This window comes from Sceloporus occidentalis, unplaced genomic scaffold (genome assembly GCF_023333645.1).
Source record: "Sceloporus occidentalis isolate IW3139 unplaced genomic scaffold, rSceOcc1.0.p SCAF_5, whole genome shotgun sequence".
NCBI lineage: Eukaryota > Metazoa > Chordata > Lepidosauria > Squamata > Phrynosomatidae > Sceloporus > Sceloporus occidentalis.
In genome coordinates this window covers 34022100-34041112 of record NW_028316985.1, presented here as the reverse complement: position 1 = coordinate 34041112, position 19013 = coordinate 34022100, and the positions used below count along the sequence as shown (strand labels likewise).

Sequence of the window (19013 nt, the reverse complement as noted above, 5' to 3'; positions counted from 1 at the left end):
TTGTTCAAGGGGGAAAGAAAGGATTTTGTGCTGGAAAAGATGCATGTGGGCACTTCTTTAAAAAAATAAGGAGGATAATCCCATGTGCCCATTGGAGGCACGATTTTCTTATTTTTCTTTGAAAATAACAAATTATTTATTTTGGCTGGGAAATGGGGGCAGAGGTGTACCCCATGCCATGAAATATTCCTTCTCCCCTCAAATTTCTAACATTGTGGTAACTTAAACCCTCACCTTAGAAATGCATTTAGAAATACAGTTTAAGTATCCAAGGTGGTAAGCAAAGTTACCAATGGAATGTGAATCTAGCACATACAGATGTTCCAGATGTGAACAATTTTCAGTATCTCTCTACACTGTGCTAGAAATTTGGGCACTGAGTGCAGATTTCATATTTGAGAGGAAGAAGACCTCATTCCTCCCATTGCTACATCCCTCTGCGGGTCACAGAACAGTCTTGTGGGCTGCATGCACCCTACAGGCCACAATCTGCCCCCGTCTCACGCACACCCACTTCACAACATCTACATAAAGATCTGCACCAACAGAAAGTGCTAGGGGTACAAATATGTACCTGTTTTCAGAGAACTCCGAGATTCTGTTCTCCCAGATGATGTTGCTTGAGCCCACTTAGGTCTATCAGAGTGTTGGCTTTCAGGTCGTTTCTCTTGCTTCTGGCCTGCATGATACATCATGTCTTCTTTGTCAGATCCCAAAATGCTGTCAAGGAGCCTGGTCATTTCCCAGTCCTAACGTGGAAAAAGAGTTTGAAACATGTCGATGAAAGGCTCTGCAGAGAAACTTATTTAATGATTGTATCTGCTTATAATAGTGATTATAAGAAGTGTTTCAGTACACAGTTCGTGCAAGGGACTCACAACAAATACGTAATTTAAAATGTATGAAAAAATGAGAGCAACGTAATGTTAATTAAAAAAAACATTCAAAACAATCCATAGGGCTCCTAGATAAATGGGAATGTTCAGTCCTTAAAGAGGCAGCAGCAGCAAATAGAAGCATTTAATTCACAGATTGTATGGCATTTACAAAAAAGGGATAGTAATAATTTTTTACAAGTTAAGAAACTACATAATAATATCTATTCATTACACAGCAACAGGAAAGTTACTTACTTATTAAAAAAAGTCATGGAGTAAGATGGTTTTTAAAACCTTAGTTTTCAAATAAGCATTGAAGCGGTAAGAATCTCACTAGAGACTGAACGTCACAGTCTAGAGGCCATCACTGAAAAGGGCTCCTCCCTTATACAGATACTGCTGGCAGGCCTATGAGCGAGGTATACAGAGTACATTTGAATATCCAGGTAGGTTTCTATAGATCTAGTAGACATTACTACTAGTTGTGGACCATTCTAAACACTATTGGCCCAAACCATCACTTTGAACTGGGCCCAGAAATACATTGGCACCAGGTACAGTAGATGATGATGATGATGATTATTATTATTATTATTATTATTATTATTATTAACCTTTATTTATAAAGCGCTGTAAATTTACCCAGCGCTGTACATACAATCTTTTAGTCAGACGGTTCCCTGCCCTCAGGCTTACAATCTAAAAAGACATGACACAAAAGGTGAAGGGAGTGGTGGTGGGGAATAGGATCAGGTCCAGCAGATCTTCTCCACCTCCGAGGCCTGGACCAAGGCAGATGGACTGGAGGAAGGGCTTGGCTTCTTAATGGATGGTTAAAAGGAGGCTTCCTGGGTCAGAGAGGGGCTTGCCTCTGGGAATGCTTCTCTAAACAATATAGTTTTTAACTCAGTTTTGAAACTGGGTAGAGAAGTGATGAGGTGTGCATGTGGGGGAAGAAGGTTCCAGGAGTAAGGGGCAGCAAGCGAGAAGGAACGAATTCAGGAGGGGGCAGTGGTAGTCCTACACTGTGACAGGAGACCTTGACTACCAGAGCGGAGGGTGCGAGTAGAAATGTAAGGAGAAAGAAGGTCAGATAAGTAAGGAGGGGCCAATCCATGGAGGGCTTTGAAAGTTAATAACAAAAGCTTGTACCGGATGCGGAAGGGGAAGGGAGGCAATGAAGGGAAGATAAAAGAGGAGAAACATGGTCAAAGCGGCGAGTGGATGTGACAATACGGGCAGCCGAATACTGGACAGAGATTAAAGGATGGAGGTGTGAAAGAGATACAAACTTGATGACACAAGTTCTGTTCTCCATGCTCTCACTAACAACCAACTAGCCACATTCCACCTAGATCAGCAGAAGTTCCCAAGTTGTCTTCAGAAATAGCCCCATATAAAGCATATTAAGCAGCATGGCTTTGGATGTCAATAAACAGCACAGGGTACTGGTGCAAGGTCTGATGTTTCTAGAAAGCTAGTAAACTAATCTAAGATAGCAAAAACAGAACTATATCCAAGAAAATATCCAAACTATGAACATGGATGAGGTTGCACTCCCATTAAGGCTAGACAAATCCTTCTATCCAGATCTTTTAGATTTCCAACCCACTGTGCCCATGTTTTATTTGGACTAGGTTTCCATTGTTCACCAGCATCTGTCTCCAGTCCATCTCTACTCCAAACAGTGTGTCAGGATTTATATGGCTTTCGTTAGACTTGGAGATGAAAATGAGTCATGGATCTGGATGCCATCCACATATTGGTGACATCACAGCCAAAACCTCCAGATGTCTACACCAAGTGCTATGGACCTGAACTGTAAAAGGACCAGCATATATATGTAGGCATTAAGCAGCATGATGTCAGAATTTTGCATCCCATATACGAGAGTGAAGACACATCTTCCAAAGCACTACATTCCAATATCAATCCATAAACTGCTCCCCCAGACTTAACCCAACAAGACAGTCTAGAAGGGTACCATGATCTAAAGCCAATGCAGGTCAAAAGTGAACACTAGAACTCTTTTGCACAGGGCACAGTAAGTCACCCAGCAAATTACTGCACAGGATATCTAGGTGGCTCCATCTGCTGACAGGAAAAGCTTGCTAATTACACAATATACTTAGCCCATATATAAGAGTGGTTTTCTTTAAATAATAAAAGATATTTGTTTGTCTTAGTACATGCTTTTCCTCAGCTCTGCATTGTGCAGTTATAATTGTTTTGATTCATGACTGGTCACTGAAAGGAAAACATAGACTTAATTCACAAGATTGTAACTGAGGTATGCCACCGTAAAAAAAAATCCCACTGATAGTGACAACATCTAGGTGCGTTACAGACGCGCCGAAAGGGCGTACTAGGGTTAGAAAGGGGTCCTAATACGGACCGAGTCCATACAAAATGGCGACGCCCGTCCACACGGGGGGCGCCATTTTGACGACGCGGACGCATAGCATCCGGATGTCGTGCGGCGGAAGTGACGCTGCGAGTGCGCGACTAGCGCTTTGCAGCGCCACTTTCAGGGCCCAGAAAGAAGCGCCATTTCGGCACTTCTTTCTTGCTGCGCCCAGGAGCCACGCGGTTTGGCCACTGCGGTTCCCAGACGTAGCAACCAGTGGCGGCGGCAGAGCGCCCTTCTTGGGCGCTCTGTAACGTGCCCTAGTTTTCCTAACAAGAAATAATAGATCATTAACAGAAGAGTTAGATGGATCTTTAAAACAATGCTAAAAGTATACTTTGCTCTTCTATATCTGGTATCCAAGAATGCAAGGGTGCCTCTACAGCAGGCAGCTAAAGAAGCTCAGATAAAAGGAATCTACTTTTAGGCTAAAAAGAAACACACACACACACACTTTCATCTCACCCTGCTGAGTATGTCATTGGTGTTTATATCAATGCCAGGGACAGTGCTGGCATCAGGACATGGACTGACTTCTTCAGATTCTTCTTCTGCTCTGCAGCTAAGCTGGGTGTACTCCAAACTTTCCTGCCAGCTGTGGGGCAAGTAAAACACAGATGATTAACCACCGCCCAAAATTTTCACATATAGAGAAATAAGCTAAGTGACACACTCATGGAAGGATGAAGCTTCAGCCTTGCATGAGAACCCACATAAAGGTGGTCAGCACCAGTAATGGCATCAGTTGTTGTTGTTGTTGTTGTTGTTGTTGTTGTTATTATTATTATTATTAACCTTTATTTATAAAGCGCTGTAAATTTACACAGAATATTAGAATGTGATTTTAAAACAGGATGGGAACTGTTCAGCCTGTGGACAAATCTTCTGTGTGACCTCGAACCTCTCCTGTAATCTTAAAAATGGGGAAGGGTCTGAAAAAGAATTATATCAACAGAGCCAACACAGAATACAAAACCAATACCTTCTTGTCCAGCTCTGTTGACCAAGGTAGCCTCCAAGTATTTGCAGTTATGTAGCCTCATAGAAAGATATCAGAGCAACAACAAGGGAGATCAGTATTTGTATAGGTGTATGATGCAGAAATCTTTCTGACACTAATCAGGTATGTGCTTGACCAATACACAGATAGTGGTTCAGTCTGTGCACAGACAGAGCCATGTGTAATCCTATCACTCATCTGAGAACCTCAAGGTAAATGCAACTGCAAATAAACAGTGTACTTTTAATATATTTGTATGTTGAAAGCTGTTGTGTAGTTTTATGAATAGCAGTAAATAAACCTTGTAAATAAATGATACTAATAAGGGCCATAACCTTTAACCACTACATTAAAAACATTGTTAACAAAAGTGTTATCACTGATAAAACATTTTTATATAAATATAAGTATTTCTAGAAACTGCTCATGACAAGTATCCTCTTATACAAGGCCTTCTCCTTCTCTCAAGAATAGCCATATATACTGCTTACAGAAGATAGTCCTCTGTTTGAAACATTGACGAGTCCAAGATCCGTTTAAAGAGAAGAAACCATAACACAATTCAGCTGCTCATCACCTATATAAACAGCAGCAACATCAAACTTAAGAAGGAGATATGCAAAGTCAAATCTTCTCTAAACAAATCTTGCCAAGAAACTCCCATGATAGGTTCACCTTAGGTTTGCCATAAGTCGGAAATGACTTGAAGGCGCATACAACAACACACACAAAATCAGCTGGTCATCATCTTCTTCACAATGGCAAAATATATGGCATTTCTATTTACAGTCTAAGAATTTCTGAATTTACATCTAGACACAAATTGGCTTCTGCAGATTTTATGCAGATCTGTGTCCTCCTTTATTCTCTTTTTGGTGTTGTGTTTCCTCTTTATGTGGCAACACATAAGCTGCCCTCCACCCCTGCAAGCTACACATTGGAGATCTACTGTGGGATATACACAGCCAACATCTTAAAAATAAACTTATGCTCTGGAAAAGTGAGTCCTCAAAACCACTGCATAGGCAAATGCAAGATTTATTTTTTTAATCAATACATTTTAAAACTAATTTCAGACTTTAATCAGGTGGCAGCCCTAGCAAAAAAATATTATCCATTTATCACAAGAGGATTATTTATTTATGACATTATTATTCTAGCCTTCCTTCAGGTTGCTCAAAGAGCCATGCACAAGTCATGCTTTTCCTCTTCCTAACACCCCTATAAAATAAACTAAGCTGAGAGACTGGCCCAAGGTCACCCAATGAGCAGAGGGAGGGCCAGAACTCTGATTCCATCCTCACCTTACCAGCTGGGGATGATGAAAGTTGTAGCCCACGTATCTATAGGGAGTGCCTCAGCAAAAGTAACTTTTAAAATCTCATATCTGTATCACACTCACCCATTCAAGGTCTGCCATTTTGCTATCCATCTTCTTGCTCATTCATGAAGCAGGTGCTATCATCCTGAAATTGCTTTTATTCCTTTGTAAGATGCCCTGGAAATGTGGTTTACGAAGTAAATAAATAAAATCCCCTGGTTCCCTCCCTGATTCACCAGCAAAGTACAAACCTCTCAGTTGTGTCCTCTGAGCCCACACAGACATAGAGCTCACACTGGGGCACCAAAATGCACAACGGGTCCCATGGGTCACAGGGAATGTATTCCTTGGTATCTGCAGCAAGGTCAGGAGCTTTCACGACTTGTTCCTCCGGATCCTGCCAGAAGAAATGGAAGTTGATGGTTCAATGCCACCCTACGGTTCGTTTTGCAGATCTCAAGGGAGAGACAGGATTGCTATGTTAAGGAAAAGGATAGAACAGACTGTGGCTACATTTTTCTTAGCTACATTTTCATTCTGTTTCATGAAAAGTTCAGTGTAAGCTTAGAGCCTGTAGATTAACTAACACAAATTAATTTATAATGATACTGCCTTACCTATTATTATCATCATCATCATCATCATCATCATTATTATTCTGTCTTCCTCCCAGTACAGGGACTCAAGGTGGCTATGTTTTGGATTCAAAGATATAGCTGTATATTTTGTTTTGGAAATCAGTAAAAAGCTGTCATAGTTACTCTGCCCTCCTGCATGGGGCAACAATAATATTAAATGCTCTTTGGGGCTTACCTAACCCACCATCTTCAAAACCTTTACGGGTATATATTTGAATAATGCATCATCTGTTTAGTGGTGGCCCCTTGACTATGGAACTCCTCCCTAAGATATTTTTATAAATCTATTCCATTAGTGGTTTCAAGACATTTTTGTTGGCTTGTTTGCCTGTTCAAACAACCTTGGGGCTATAATCTCTGTAATTCCAAAAGGTTACTTATGCTTTACAGGTTGATAATGTTATACATGTTAGTCGAATGAATTTTATAACTTTGTTATTATATATATGACCATTGTTTTCCTTGTATTTTTTTTCACTTTGAGGACACATTCATCAAAAAACAGTTGTTGTTGTGTCATTTCAAGTCATTTCTGACTTATGCCAATCCAAATGTGAGTCTATCATAGAATTTTCTCTGCAAGATTTGTTCAGAGGGCGGTTGTCATTGCCTTCCTCTGAGGCTGAGAGAATATGACTTGCCCAAGGTCACCCAGTAGGCTTCCATGGCCAAGGGGGGATTTCAGCTCCTGGTTCAGCCTGACAATACACACTGACTCTCAAAAAGCAAACTACAGGCCCCTAAATACATACTTTCCCTTCTTTATATAGCAAAGCTTGCTCTGGGAGTCTTTTCAATCCCAACCATCTGAAAACCAGCTAAGCAACATACCATTTGAGAACGTTGTCTTAAACCCCTTCAAACATCACTGCTATTACGAGCTCTAGGGTCTTAATGTGTGACATCCTGAGCAATCCTACATTGCCCCCCCCCCCCCGGTCATTTTGTAATGTTTAAGCACACATTAGTCTTAAAACAGGATTAACAAACAAGTCCAAAGTGTAGGGATCTGGCTGAACCAAAATGCTTGGAGAACAAAAACAGAAATAGCATGCTCTACCAATCAGTCTTCTATTTAGCAATCAATAGCACATGCTGTGCAGAGCACATGGCCTTCTCCACTGTGTTAATAGGGATATTTTGACATTTGCAGCCTCACAACTAAGGTAGGCACTAGAAAGATATTGTACACCTATGGCCGATTATCTGCATCTCTTTGAAGGACCCTGTCTTGCTCTACAGCAATTCCCAACTTACAGTCATAGAGTTGGAAGAGACCACAAGGGCCAACTAGTCCAACCACTGCCATGCACCTCAAACAGATGGCCATCCAACCTCTGTTTTAAAAACTCCAAAGAAGGACTCCATTATACCCCAAGGCAGCATATTCCACTGTCAAGCAGCTCTTAGCATCAAAAAGTTCTTCCTAATGTTTAGATGGAATTGCTTTTCCTGTAGTGTGGATCCATTGCTCCACATACAGAAAAACAATTTCGTTTCTTCTTCAATCTGACAGCCTTTCAAATATTTAAACATAGTTATCATGTCACCTTTTAACCTTTTCTTCGCCAGACTAAACATAACCAGCTCCCTCTGCTGCTCCTCATAGGGCATGGCTTCCAGATCTTTTGCCATTTTAGTCACCCTCCTCTGGACACATTCCAGCTTATCAATATCCTTTTTGAATTGTGATGCATCATTTCAAGTAAGGGCTGACCAAAGCAGAATAGAGTGGTACTATTGCTTCTCTCGATCTAGACACTATACTCCTATTGATGCAGCCTAGTATTGCACTGACTTTTTAAGCTGCCTCATCACACTGTTGACTTGTGTTTAGCATATGGTCTCCTAAGACTCCTAGATTCCTTTCACATGCACTGCCTTAAACTCAGGTGTCCCATCCCATATCTGTGCATTTCTTATTTTCTGCCTAAATATAGTATTTTACATTCCTCCCTGCTTTATCTATCAAGGTTGTAACTATATTTTTTAAAAAAGAGCTAAGAGTAGCCTAGCATGATCTGTTTTGAGAAAACCATGTTGACTTTTAGTGATCATGGCATACAAGATCTTATTTATTTCTCCACTGTTACCTGATCACTTGGATGATGTAAACTAGGTAGAGATACAGAAAATCCTATAGGTGATGCAGACGTTGTGAAGTAAAGGTACAGTTTGAGGCACAGGCTTTTATCAGTCCCCTTAACTATGCCCAATGAAAGACAGACAGACAGACAGAATTGAACTCTATCACAAACTATTTCTGTTTTTATCTTCATTAAGAGCAGGTCTTTTGTATAGCTTGTGACTCTTAACTTAGCTATTGAAGACCAAGGCATCCTAAAATACTTTGCCTAATAGCAGTAATTCACAATAGGATGCTATTATTGGGAATATCTATCCCCCCCCCACACACACACACAACCCACTCAAAGTGTGGATTGCCTGGGCAGTGCTACAAAAATGATGTCATCTTCTATGCTCCTCAAGAAATCTCCGTGCTCCAACCCTGCAAATGCTGTGTCTACTACAAGAGTTACTGCTCTTACAGTCCTGCAATGCTATGGGTCAGACTATCTCCACACTTCAGCCCCACAAGTGGCATGGGAAAAACAGTTTGGAGGAATGCAGTCAAAGCTGAACCACTGAATGGGAAGTACAGCCTGCGTTACACTTCATTGAAGAGGGAGCGAACAAGGGTCTAGAATCAAAAGCAAACCAGATTCTTCTCCTGTTCAAGACCACTGCTGAATTTCAACTCTGCCTATCCCTTTAAGAGCTTCCCCATTGCAACCCTGTTCTAGAGAGGGAGAGTGTGCATGTATACCATCCCGCCACCCCCTCCCAATTACCTTTGCAGGTTATGATCACCAAAGGGAGGGTCCCTAGCAGCTTGACTGTCAGCACCTCCACGTCCTCTCCATTGTCCTGCTCAAGCTCAGAGGGGGGAAAGACTCTGAGCAGACAGTAGCCGAGCCAGGAGGAAATTCTAGAGGGCCAGGACTGGGAGGAGAGGGAACCTCATTACTATTTCATAATCTTCGGCTGATCTAGCCCAGCAATGAACAACACGAAACCCTTTGTGAACAAGACACCAGCTGGCACTTCAGCGAGAGGGATGGGGTTTACACCTGCCCAGCCAACAGGTGACTCTCTCCAGCCTGGCCTTTTCAATCCTGTTCTGCATAAAAGAGGAAGGCTTACTAAAGAGACATTCCATGGGGAATCGCAGCACCCAGGACATCTATATCCTAAAGGCACACCAACTCAGGAGAGTAGCATTGAATGCACATTCTTCCCTGCTATATAAAGCAGCATTCACAAGTTGCTTTTATTTATTACCCTACAGCTTTCCCTTCAGAAGAGAGCTAAAGATAGCAGTAATACAACACAGAGCAGAAGCAAACTCTTGATTAAAAACACAACATGAAAACCAATCAGTTAAAAAAAAAAACCCAAGTAAAATGATAGAAGACAGAGCTGGCATTCAGCCAATTAACAGCTATGGCCCTCCAGATGTTTTTGGCCTACTGCTCCCAGCAGCCGTAGCTAGCATAGGCAACAATGGAAGAGGTTGGGGCTGCAATTCAAAAGACACTGGGAGAATTCCAATGGCCCATCCTTGATTTAGACCTTTTCTACATGCTGCCTGAAAAAAAAAAACGTACAGAGAGAGCTCTTGTAGCACCTTTGAAACTAACTGAAAGAAGTTAGTAGCATGAGCTTTCTTTCAGTTAGTCTCAAAGATGCTACAAGATCTCTCTAGATACTTATTCCATAGGCTAACACAGCTTTATCTTTGAATTCTGAACAAAAATGTCTTAGCCTAGTGATGAAAATAGAGAATTGTGGGGGAGCATTATAGTAAATAAGCTCCATGTGTTGATCTTTATTTTCTTATTACTTTATTATTCAATACATTTTGGTATTTTTAAACAAATAGGAAAATGAAGACGTGACCATTACCAGCACGTGGAACCTGCCTCCTATAGAATATGTGCTCATCAGTTCCCTCCTTTGGGGAATAGAGAGGGAGTCAGCCTAGCAGAGAGTTCCATAATCTGGAACCCTCTTTCACATCCCTACTATACGTGCATCTGATGCTGGTGAGATTAAGGGCCCGAATAGACAGGCCAAAATAAAGCTGCTTTGGGTCACTTTGGCAGCATACTGTTTAAATGACACACGCATGTTAAGAGGCCATGCCTCTTAAGCTGCACCAAATCTGCATTCCAATCCTTAGGACTGGAGCGTGGCTTTGGTGCTGCTTCCAGCCTCTTAGGATGCATGCCTCCAAAGTGACCCAAAGCAGCTTTATTTTGTCCTGTCTGTTCGGCCCCTAAGAAAAGAGCATCCTCCAAATATCTTATAACTCAGGTATGCTTGTATGGGAGAATGCAGTCTTTCAAACAGCCTGACCGTATAGGGCTTTACAAGTCATAACCATAACTTTTGAATTGTGACCAGAAACAGTGTTGCAACAAAGGATATAAAAGGGATTAGCTGTCAAGGCTTCTCTCTCCTCATGACCCACATCCTCAGAAAAGTCTTTCTGCAAGGGGAGTAAGGATCTCTTAAAGATAACTTGGTGTTGATTCCAAGAATTACTCTCTCATTTCAACAAGAAACCTGTTTGTGGTGCGGATGGAGCCTCAAGCCTGTCCTGAGATGTGGTGAGATAACCCTGCTCACAATCTGTTCTTATAGCTTCCTGTCAGAACTATAAAAAGATCTACAGAGGTCTTACAAGTAAAGTAGTGGGACTTAACACTTCACTATTAAAACTTCCGCCACAGCTCCATTTTCCTAGTCAGACACCTAACACAGTGAAAGCTGCAAACCCACATAAGGTTACCTAGGAGTAAGGTTCACTGAACGTCAATCAGACCTACTTAGAGCAGACATGCATAGGCTGTTTTAGTTGGCCCAAGAAGAGCCATTATTAATTCCTGGCATCTCAGGAAAACTAATAATGAAACCAGCACAGGCTGTTTCCTGATTTGCAATTGTTTATTTTCTCTTTTCATCAGAGAGAGTTGGCTAAATGTTAATACTGTAACATCTATGGTCCTTTGTAGTTGTTGTGTGCTTTCAAGTCATTTCTGACTTATAGCAATCCTAAGGTGACCCTATCATGCACTTTTCTTGGCAAGAGTTCTCCAGAGGTAGTTTGTCATTGCCTGAGGCTGAGAGCATGTGACAGTGGATTTCATGGCCAAGTTGGGAATTGAACTCTGGTCTCCAGATTGTAGTCCAACACTCAAACCACTACACCATGATTTCAGTATTTAAGATAAATAATTGCAGGGAGAGATAAATCAAGGCAGAAGAGACAACTCACATTAAGAGTAACCAAAGGCAGGACAAAATTTAGCTCCTTGGATCAGAAGCCATGTTTTGTTTGGGTTTTTCTGAACAACCAGAGATTGTGAAAGTATTTTTGGACTCTAATATCCATAATCCTCCTACCAGCATAATCACTGGCCATGTGGGTGGATGGAGGGCTCCAGGAATTGTAGACCAAAATGATGCATCTTTTTCTACGTCCTGCAACCAGCTAAGGGCCTCATGATTAAGTTTTCAAATTCCAGGTTCAGTCCCTAGCATTTGATGGAAGAGAAAATATTACCACCTGAAACGACAGAGAGCTACTGCTGATCAGTATGCTTTACTGGACTGATTAAGAGACAGACTTGCTCTAAATCAATCTACTGTGTCTCACCAGTTATTGAATTTGAGGAATGAAAGCTTCTTGGAGCAGAGAAAGTATGATGGAAGCCAACAAGGTGGAGCAGTGAGTATCTTGGGACTATGACTTGGGACATGTAGGTTCTAGTCCTCATGTACTGATGAAACTCATTGGGTGGCCTTGGATCAGTCAGTCTCATTCTCTCTCAATCTGATCTATCTCACAGTAGGCTGTTGTAAGACTAAAGCAGGGTGGAGGAGGAGGAGTCACTGTCATATATGCCACTTTGGACTTTATCACATAAAGCTAAAAAGCAGAATATTAACAAGATACAAGCATCTTTGGCTGGTACTTAACACATGATATTATGTCCATCCCATTGCTGTCTTGCACTCTGTTCTTTACTGTAGTGCATCTTTTCACTGACAGGCGAAACCCAACAACTGGCTTTCAATCTCACCACTATTCCACTACTGCTTTCCCATGATAGGTCCCTTCTGCTGCAGTTCCACTTCTCAGGCAGTTATGAGGTGTGAGTGGGCATGATTTTGCTCCTCTCCCCTTACAGCGACTGTGCAGCCAACAGCTTCCCAAGGCCAGCTGCTATGGGCATACTCACACAGCAGCTGGCTTCAGGAGGCAGCTGACAGCCCAAACTCTTATTTCTCACACACAAAGCACAGGGCTGTTGTGTGAATGTGCACACAGCAGCCCTGTGCTTTGGGAGGAGGAGGAGGAAGGAAGAGACACTGCAGCTGCTAACTGCCTCCCAAAGCTGGTTGCTGTGTGCACATTCACACATCAGCTGCAACCGCTCATTCCCACCTTCCCCTCTGGAAGGTGGTATCTGGCAATATGGAAAACATTGGTGACCATGGACCACCAAAGCGCTATTGTAGGGACAAGTGTGATAGGAAATAACGCCAAACAGGTATGCTTCCATTCTTAAGCTAGTGTGATTGTGGCAGGACTGCAATCTGATGTGATAAAGTCCTTTTAGCTCACTGGAGGAAAGGTTGGACATAAACATAACTAATGAAGCATTAATAAAAATGCACTTTATTAGTGTAAACTGAAAATGGAGACGTTGAGTCGCTACCTGCCACAGGCTGTTAAAGACACAAAACCTCGAGATAACTGAAAAATGGGAAAACTATTCCACAAAGCAGCCATCAAGACTCCATTTAGAGCATTTTACACCTTCTGCCAGAACCACGAGTATCTCATTAATACAAAAATCTATGGTCCCTGTGGTATCTTTCAAAGTCCATGTTAGCAGACAGCACTTAAGGGACTTGTTTGGGGGATTTCTCATCCTCTTCTCTTTTCCGCTCATTCTTATCTGCTTAAATTTTCAATATCAGCAGAGGGAGAGAGGCTACTTTTTTGCTGTAGATTACAGGAATGACTGCCCCACCCTCCAGGGATGCCCTAAAAGAGGAATGTTGCCATTAGTCCTTGTTTGCTGGATTAGAAAATGGAAAAGCTGGAAAACGGCCAGACCTACTGTGTTAGGTGTGCTTCAAGGCAGGGATGAGCCACCTGACCATGTTACAGCCATTCCTGAAAAAGTGTGTGTGTGTGGGGGGGGGGGGGAATTAGCTGGCATAACCTGTCATGTCACAGGACTGCAGGGGGTGAGAGAAGCTAACTCAGGGCAATCTCTACTTCTACACAACCCTCAAATGTTAAAAAGAAATGCTAGTTTGTTAGAAGTATGGGGGCCATACTTAGGTATGGCAGGCCTACCCAACCAGATAGACTCAGTGGGCCCTTGGTATCCGATGGGATTTGGTTCCAGAACCTCATGTGGATACCAAAATCTGTGGATGCTCAAGTCCCATTAAATACAACATAGTAAAGTGGTGTCCCTTGCACAAAATGGCAAAATCAAGATTTGCTTTTTGGAATGTGTATATATTTAAAATATTTCCAAGCCATAGATGCTTGAATCTGTGAATTAAAAAAAATTGGATATGGAGGGCTGACTGTATTGGACTACAGCAGCTATCATCCTCCAGTGAGTGTGGCCAATGAGGTGCAAAAAAATCCAAAAGACAAATTTATTGCAATGAGAACAGAACCCGATGTAATTACTTTGGGGAAAAGATACCAAATACAAGTGTAGCCAGCAATTCCAGTTGGTGGACTGGGAGTAATTTGTATAGGCTGAGGCCCAGTTGCCTGTTGGTGAGAAAATTAGGAGCAATTATAGTAGGGCAGGGAATAAAGATAGGAAGAATAAAGTAGGAGAGCAGAGGTTGAAAACAGCTTGTTTGGTTGATTTGTGGCTTCTAGTAATTTCCGGTTTATGCCAACCCTAAGGCAAACCTATTATGGGGTTTTCTTGGCAAAAATCTTTTAGAGGGGGGAAGTTTGCCAATGTCTTCCTCCGAGGCTGCAGGAGTGCGACTTGCCCATGATTGAGCAGGGATTTTTATGTTAAGTCCAAAACACACTGCAGAAATAATCCAGTTTGAGACCATGTTAACTACCTTGATTCAATGTCAGGGAATTCTGGGAACTTAAGTTTTTTGAGATGTTTAACCTTCTCTTTCAGAGAGCTCTGGTGCCACAATAAACTACAATTCCCAGGATTCTAGCACTGAGCCAGGGCAGTTAAAGCGGATTATTTCTGCAGCGTGTTTTGGAACTGTGTCTCCTGGAGTTCTGGTTCAATACTTAAACCACTACACCGCACTGGCTCTTCAAACAGAAGCTTTCTTCAAATCACCCTGCAAATGACGCTCTTGGGATAAATGATTGCATCCAGAGCTTTAAAAAGTTGCTTGTTTTCATTACAATTCCTAAAATTGACTTCCCACGTTCTGTTTAACACACTCTGGTTGTGTCGCCCTGAGAAATTCTACTATTCCTTTTGTAGCAATACTCATGCAATGGGCAGCTAATTTTATACTGAAGTATTATACTGAAGCGTGCTGACAACCAGAGTTTTGATTTGTACCGTTCTAACCATTCCATACCTCAGTTCTTAACAAAAGAAACATTTGCCAGTTGGGTGGATTCCATTTGCTCAGCTCTGCCTGTAGTTCTTGCCATACAGCTACCTTGATGTGCAAGCTTTTTAACTCCTTGCTTAGAGAGCCATTGTTGTGCAGTGTCTTTGAGTACTGGACTAGAACACTGGAAGATCAGGGTTCAACTCCCTGATTGAGCACCCAGTGAGGGACACCAGTGGGGTCACCTTGAGCAAGTTGCATCCTTTCAGCCTCAGCAAAAGACAATCTGCTAAGCAAAAAAATATAAATAAATGACAAGTTTACCTCTGGGCAGCCATAAGTCAGAAATGACCTGAAGGGATACAACAACAACAACAACAACAACAACAACAACAACAACAAACACCTTCTCTTCTCTGGCAACTTGTGTGATGCTCTGTCTCATAGCAGACCCAAGAGACATTGTTATCTGGGGCAAAGGATAAGATGGCACCTTCCTGCATCCTCCACCTATTCCATGCACTCCTGATTGCCTTTTGATACCACATCTGAAGGCAGAAAGCTAGCTCAGGAGGTACTAAGCAGATTGCCTGACACATACACACCCAGCTCTGTCCTCTAAAAGAAAGGAACTGTGGAGGTTCAAAGAGAAGCATCCAGGGGTCATTGCTGCTGCCTCATCCCCCAGCATCGACCACTGGATGTGGCAGCCTCATGCTGCCAGCCTTGTGATGCAACCCATAATCAAACTGCCAAATTCCACAAGGATTCACAATTGATTAGTCTTAAACCAAGGGTGGCTAAAGTGTGCCCCCATTACTATTTGTGTGGACGCCTCTGAAACCTCCCTGCTAATTTGGGGGAGGGAGTAAAAAGGAACAATTTCTATATAATTTTATTGTTGGTGGTTTACTCCAGGAGCAGCAATTATAAAAGAAGGCACAGGTGTCACTTTACTTTGTCAGGCCCCAACCCTCCACCAAAAGAAAGATGTCTAACCACTTCTCATTTTGATTTCTCCTCTCCCTTATATTCAGGGCTAATGCAAAACATTATGGCTTGCAAGTGTGGGGAAATGGTTCCTGGATCTCTCAGCACTTACTCATCCTTGATTTAAGCTGTAACAGTTAGGAATACTGCCTCAGTAAAAAAACAAAAAAGATAGCATTTTATTTTACATTATTTCGACTGCAAGAATAATTTATGCTCAGACATGGAAAGAAGGGAGAAAATCTATTAATATAGGATTGGTTAATAAAAATCTGTGACATGTTAGAAATGGATAAGCTTAGAAGCAGCTTACGTGATGAATCTTCAAAGAAATATATAGATGATTGGAACAAAGTATTAAGCTATTTAGGGCAGAAATGGGGAGAAATTCCAGCAATGGGATTTAACATAGAAACCCCTTGTCTCTAACAGTTTTCAAATATGTAATTAGGATAAAATGATGAATGATACATTGAATAATGAGCATAAAGGAAAACAGGTATTTGTAGAAAATAAATTAAATTTATCTCTTGTCAGATAAACAGACAGACAGACAGACAGACAGACAGGGGAATAAAGAGGGAAAAACAAATGTAGCAGAAATTAGAAAAAATTAATTTCGGGGGGAAATTTCTAAAGTCAAGGTAGTCATTTTGATAATTTGAAATGTCAATACACTGAAGAGTGGCAGAAAAGGAAGCAACGGATGGGATATGTTGTATAATTGTCAATTTGTTTGATATAGTATGTTGTATATTATGCTTGTTTTGTTGTCTAAATAAAGCTGAGGGTACTCACCTGCAGTTCAAAGTTGCAAATGTTTTCTAAGACTGTATATATTTTGGGAAATATTAACAAATATATATTGCCTCAGTTATACTCCCCTCTACTTGGAAATGTTCACTTCTTGTACTTTCAGTGGAAACATCTCCATTAAAACAAGTCACCCCTGGTGAAATACTCATAATAGTAATGTCAAAGATAAGCTCACCTGGTTACCACACTGGTGAGCAGCGACTGTTCGGAAACAGTTCTGGCAGCGGCTCTTGGCAAATACATTGGCCTCAAACTTCTCACAAATAACGGGTTCTGCCATTTCTGACATGGTCCATGCAGGGAAGGAAAGATCCCTCAGGCATGCAGGGGAGCAAGGGTACAGGGACGGGAGAGGAGAGGAGACCAGCTGTAAAAGGATCATAAGAGGAGACACATCAGCACCGTCTGTTTCCTCCAACCTTATCAAAGAAAAAATGTTTCACACAGCTTGGTGTTCATTGGCAACAGCATCAGGAAATGATCTCCAATCACGTCAGAGCCAAAACTTTCAAACAGCAGTGTCAGAATGTGTAGGCCAAACTGGGGAACGCTTTCATCCATGTGAGCATTTTGCATTTTTTACTTCCACATGGGCTGGTTCATTTGTGCAAATATGGTGCATCCAGACATGTTGGGCTACACATCTGTGTTACAGTCATAACATATGAAAGGCACCAGAAAAGCTGTGTTCAAGTCCGAGAAAACCACAGTTCAGATTCCTATGCAGATAAAAAACTGACATGGCCAGTCACTATCTCTCAGCCTAATCTACTACTATCCTACTGTGAAGACAAAGTGAGGTGTGCATGGGATACTGCTTACCTCCTTGAATGCTATAGAGCAAGGATGAGGAATTTTTTGGATTCTCCAGATGTTACGGACTTTAACAACACCCAGAATCCCAAGCCACTATGGCCAGTGGTAGGGGACTGTGGGAGCTGTACTCTAAAAAAAAAAATCTGGGAAACCAAACTCAGGTTACTTATTGCTGCTACAAACAAGTGAAATGGATTAACAGTCATGTTAAATCTAGTGACGTAAGAATAAAATCCTGGTTGCTCATACCTTCCATCATATCTGCTTTGGTCCTAGGTATCAGTCTAATTCTGTTTCCAAAGAAAGCTACAAACATCTGCACTAACTCTTGTCCAGAGTTGCCTGGCTGATCCAACAGAAGAGTCTTACCCTCTTGACTGTTCCTGGTGAAAAAGTGGGATCATCATCAGTGCCCTCCTTAGCCAATGCTCAGTTCAGACTCCCCTCCAGTTCATGGACTTCATCATCATCCAACCCACAGTACACCTGGCCAGCCTACTCTTTCTCCAGGTAGGGGAAATAGCACCAAAATATCCAAGGTAACACCAGGACCATGCCAAGAAACTAGTACCCTAGAAAAGCTGGTTTTAGATACCACTTTTTGAGTCTTCCCCAACAGTTACTCAAGTTATGGTCTGAATATGGGAACTTTTTTTAATGTACAACTCTCTGATTCGCCAACAGCATGGATATGTTTGGGACTGTATAGTACAGTAACTTTTCTAAGCTCATCAAGACCTAGCAATAGATTGGTCAAAAAAGACCATAATCCACCAAGAAGTCACAAACTCCTTTCTGGCAGATGTCCTGGCTTTTTGGTTAATCTCAGGTCCTTCTGCAAACACATGTTTATACACCTCATACTTTGACAGGACTGCACTCTAGATTTGGAAATTTTAAGAAAACATCAGTGGAGCACAGAGATTCCCTTTTTGCTAGCTTTTTAAAAAAATATTTTAAAGCAGTGTTCAGAAGTTGACCCAGCTTAATTTGGAGCAAAAGTATTTTGAGTAACAGATGATACCTGGTATTTGCACCCAAAATCTCTTTGTTGAGGAGAAACCTTCAGTTTGCATCATGCTTCGGCTGGCTATGTTTAATAGAGGGAACATACCCTCCACCTGTCCCTATTTAGCAGGGACAGTCTTGATTAATCCTCTGCCTCTCCCACTTTTTCCCCCAGATGCTTTTAAAACATCCCAGTTTCATTCCCCTCCTCCCACTTTCCCCACCTGTGTTCAGTTTACTTCATTGGCTGCAAATTAAGTGAAGGGCTTCCTTCACATGCAGCAAGTTTGTGCTGCAAATTAAAGTGCAAAAGTTGTTTGTGCTCAGTTAACTCAGCAAGAGGAGAATTTTCCTCTTCCCAGGAGGCGAACGCAGAAAATAAACTGCTACAGCCTCTCCCAGTTTTTCATCATAAATAACTTTTCCCATCTTGGTGTTGCCTGGCCACACATGTCCAAGTTTTCATCTTTGAAATGTTGGAGCATATTTA

General features: G+C 41.7%; 1 protein-coding gene across 1 annotated transcript in view; it reads right to left on the bottom strand.

Annotated features, from left to right (window-relative positions):
- LOC149311902 (uncharacterized) overlaps positions 1-16988 on the bottom strand; it is an 87520-nt gene extending 70532 nt beyond the window's left edge. The window contains exons 1-4 of the mRNA XM_089526614.1: positions 16875-16988; positions 5858-6003; positions 3751-3880; positions 575-749 (exon numbers count right to left, since the gene is read on the bottom strand). Of these exons, the coding sequence (XP_089382740.1) occupies positions 575-749; positions 3751-3880; positions 5858-6003; positions 16875-16988 (565 nt within the window). The remainder of the gene's footprint in view (positions 1-574; positions 750-3750; positions 3881-5857; positions 6004-16874) is intronic.
- Between the last annotated feature and the right edge of the window lie 2025 nt (positions 16989-19013).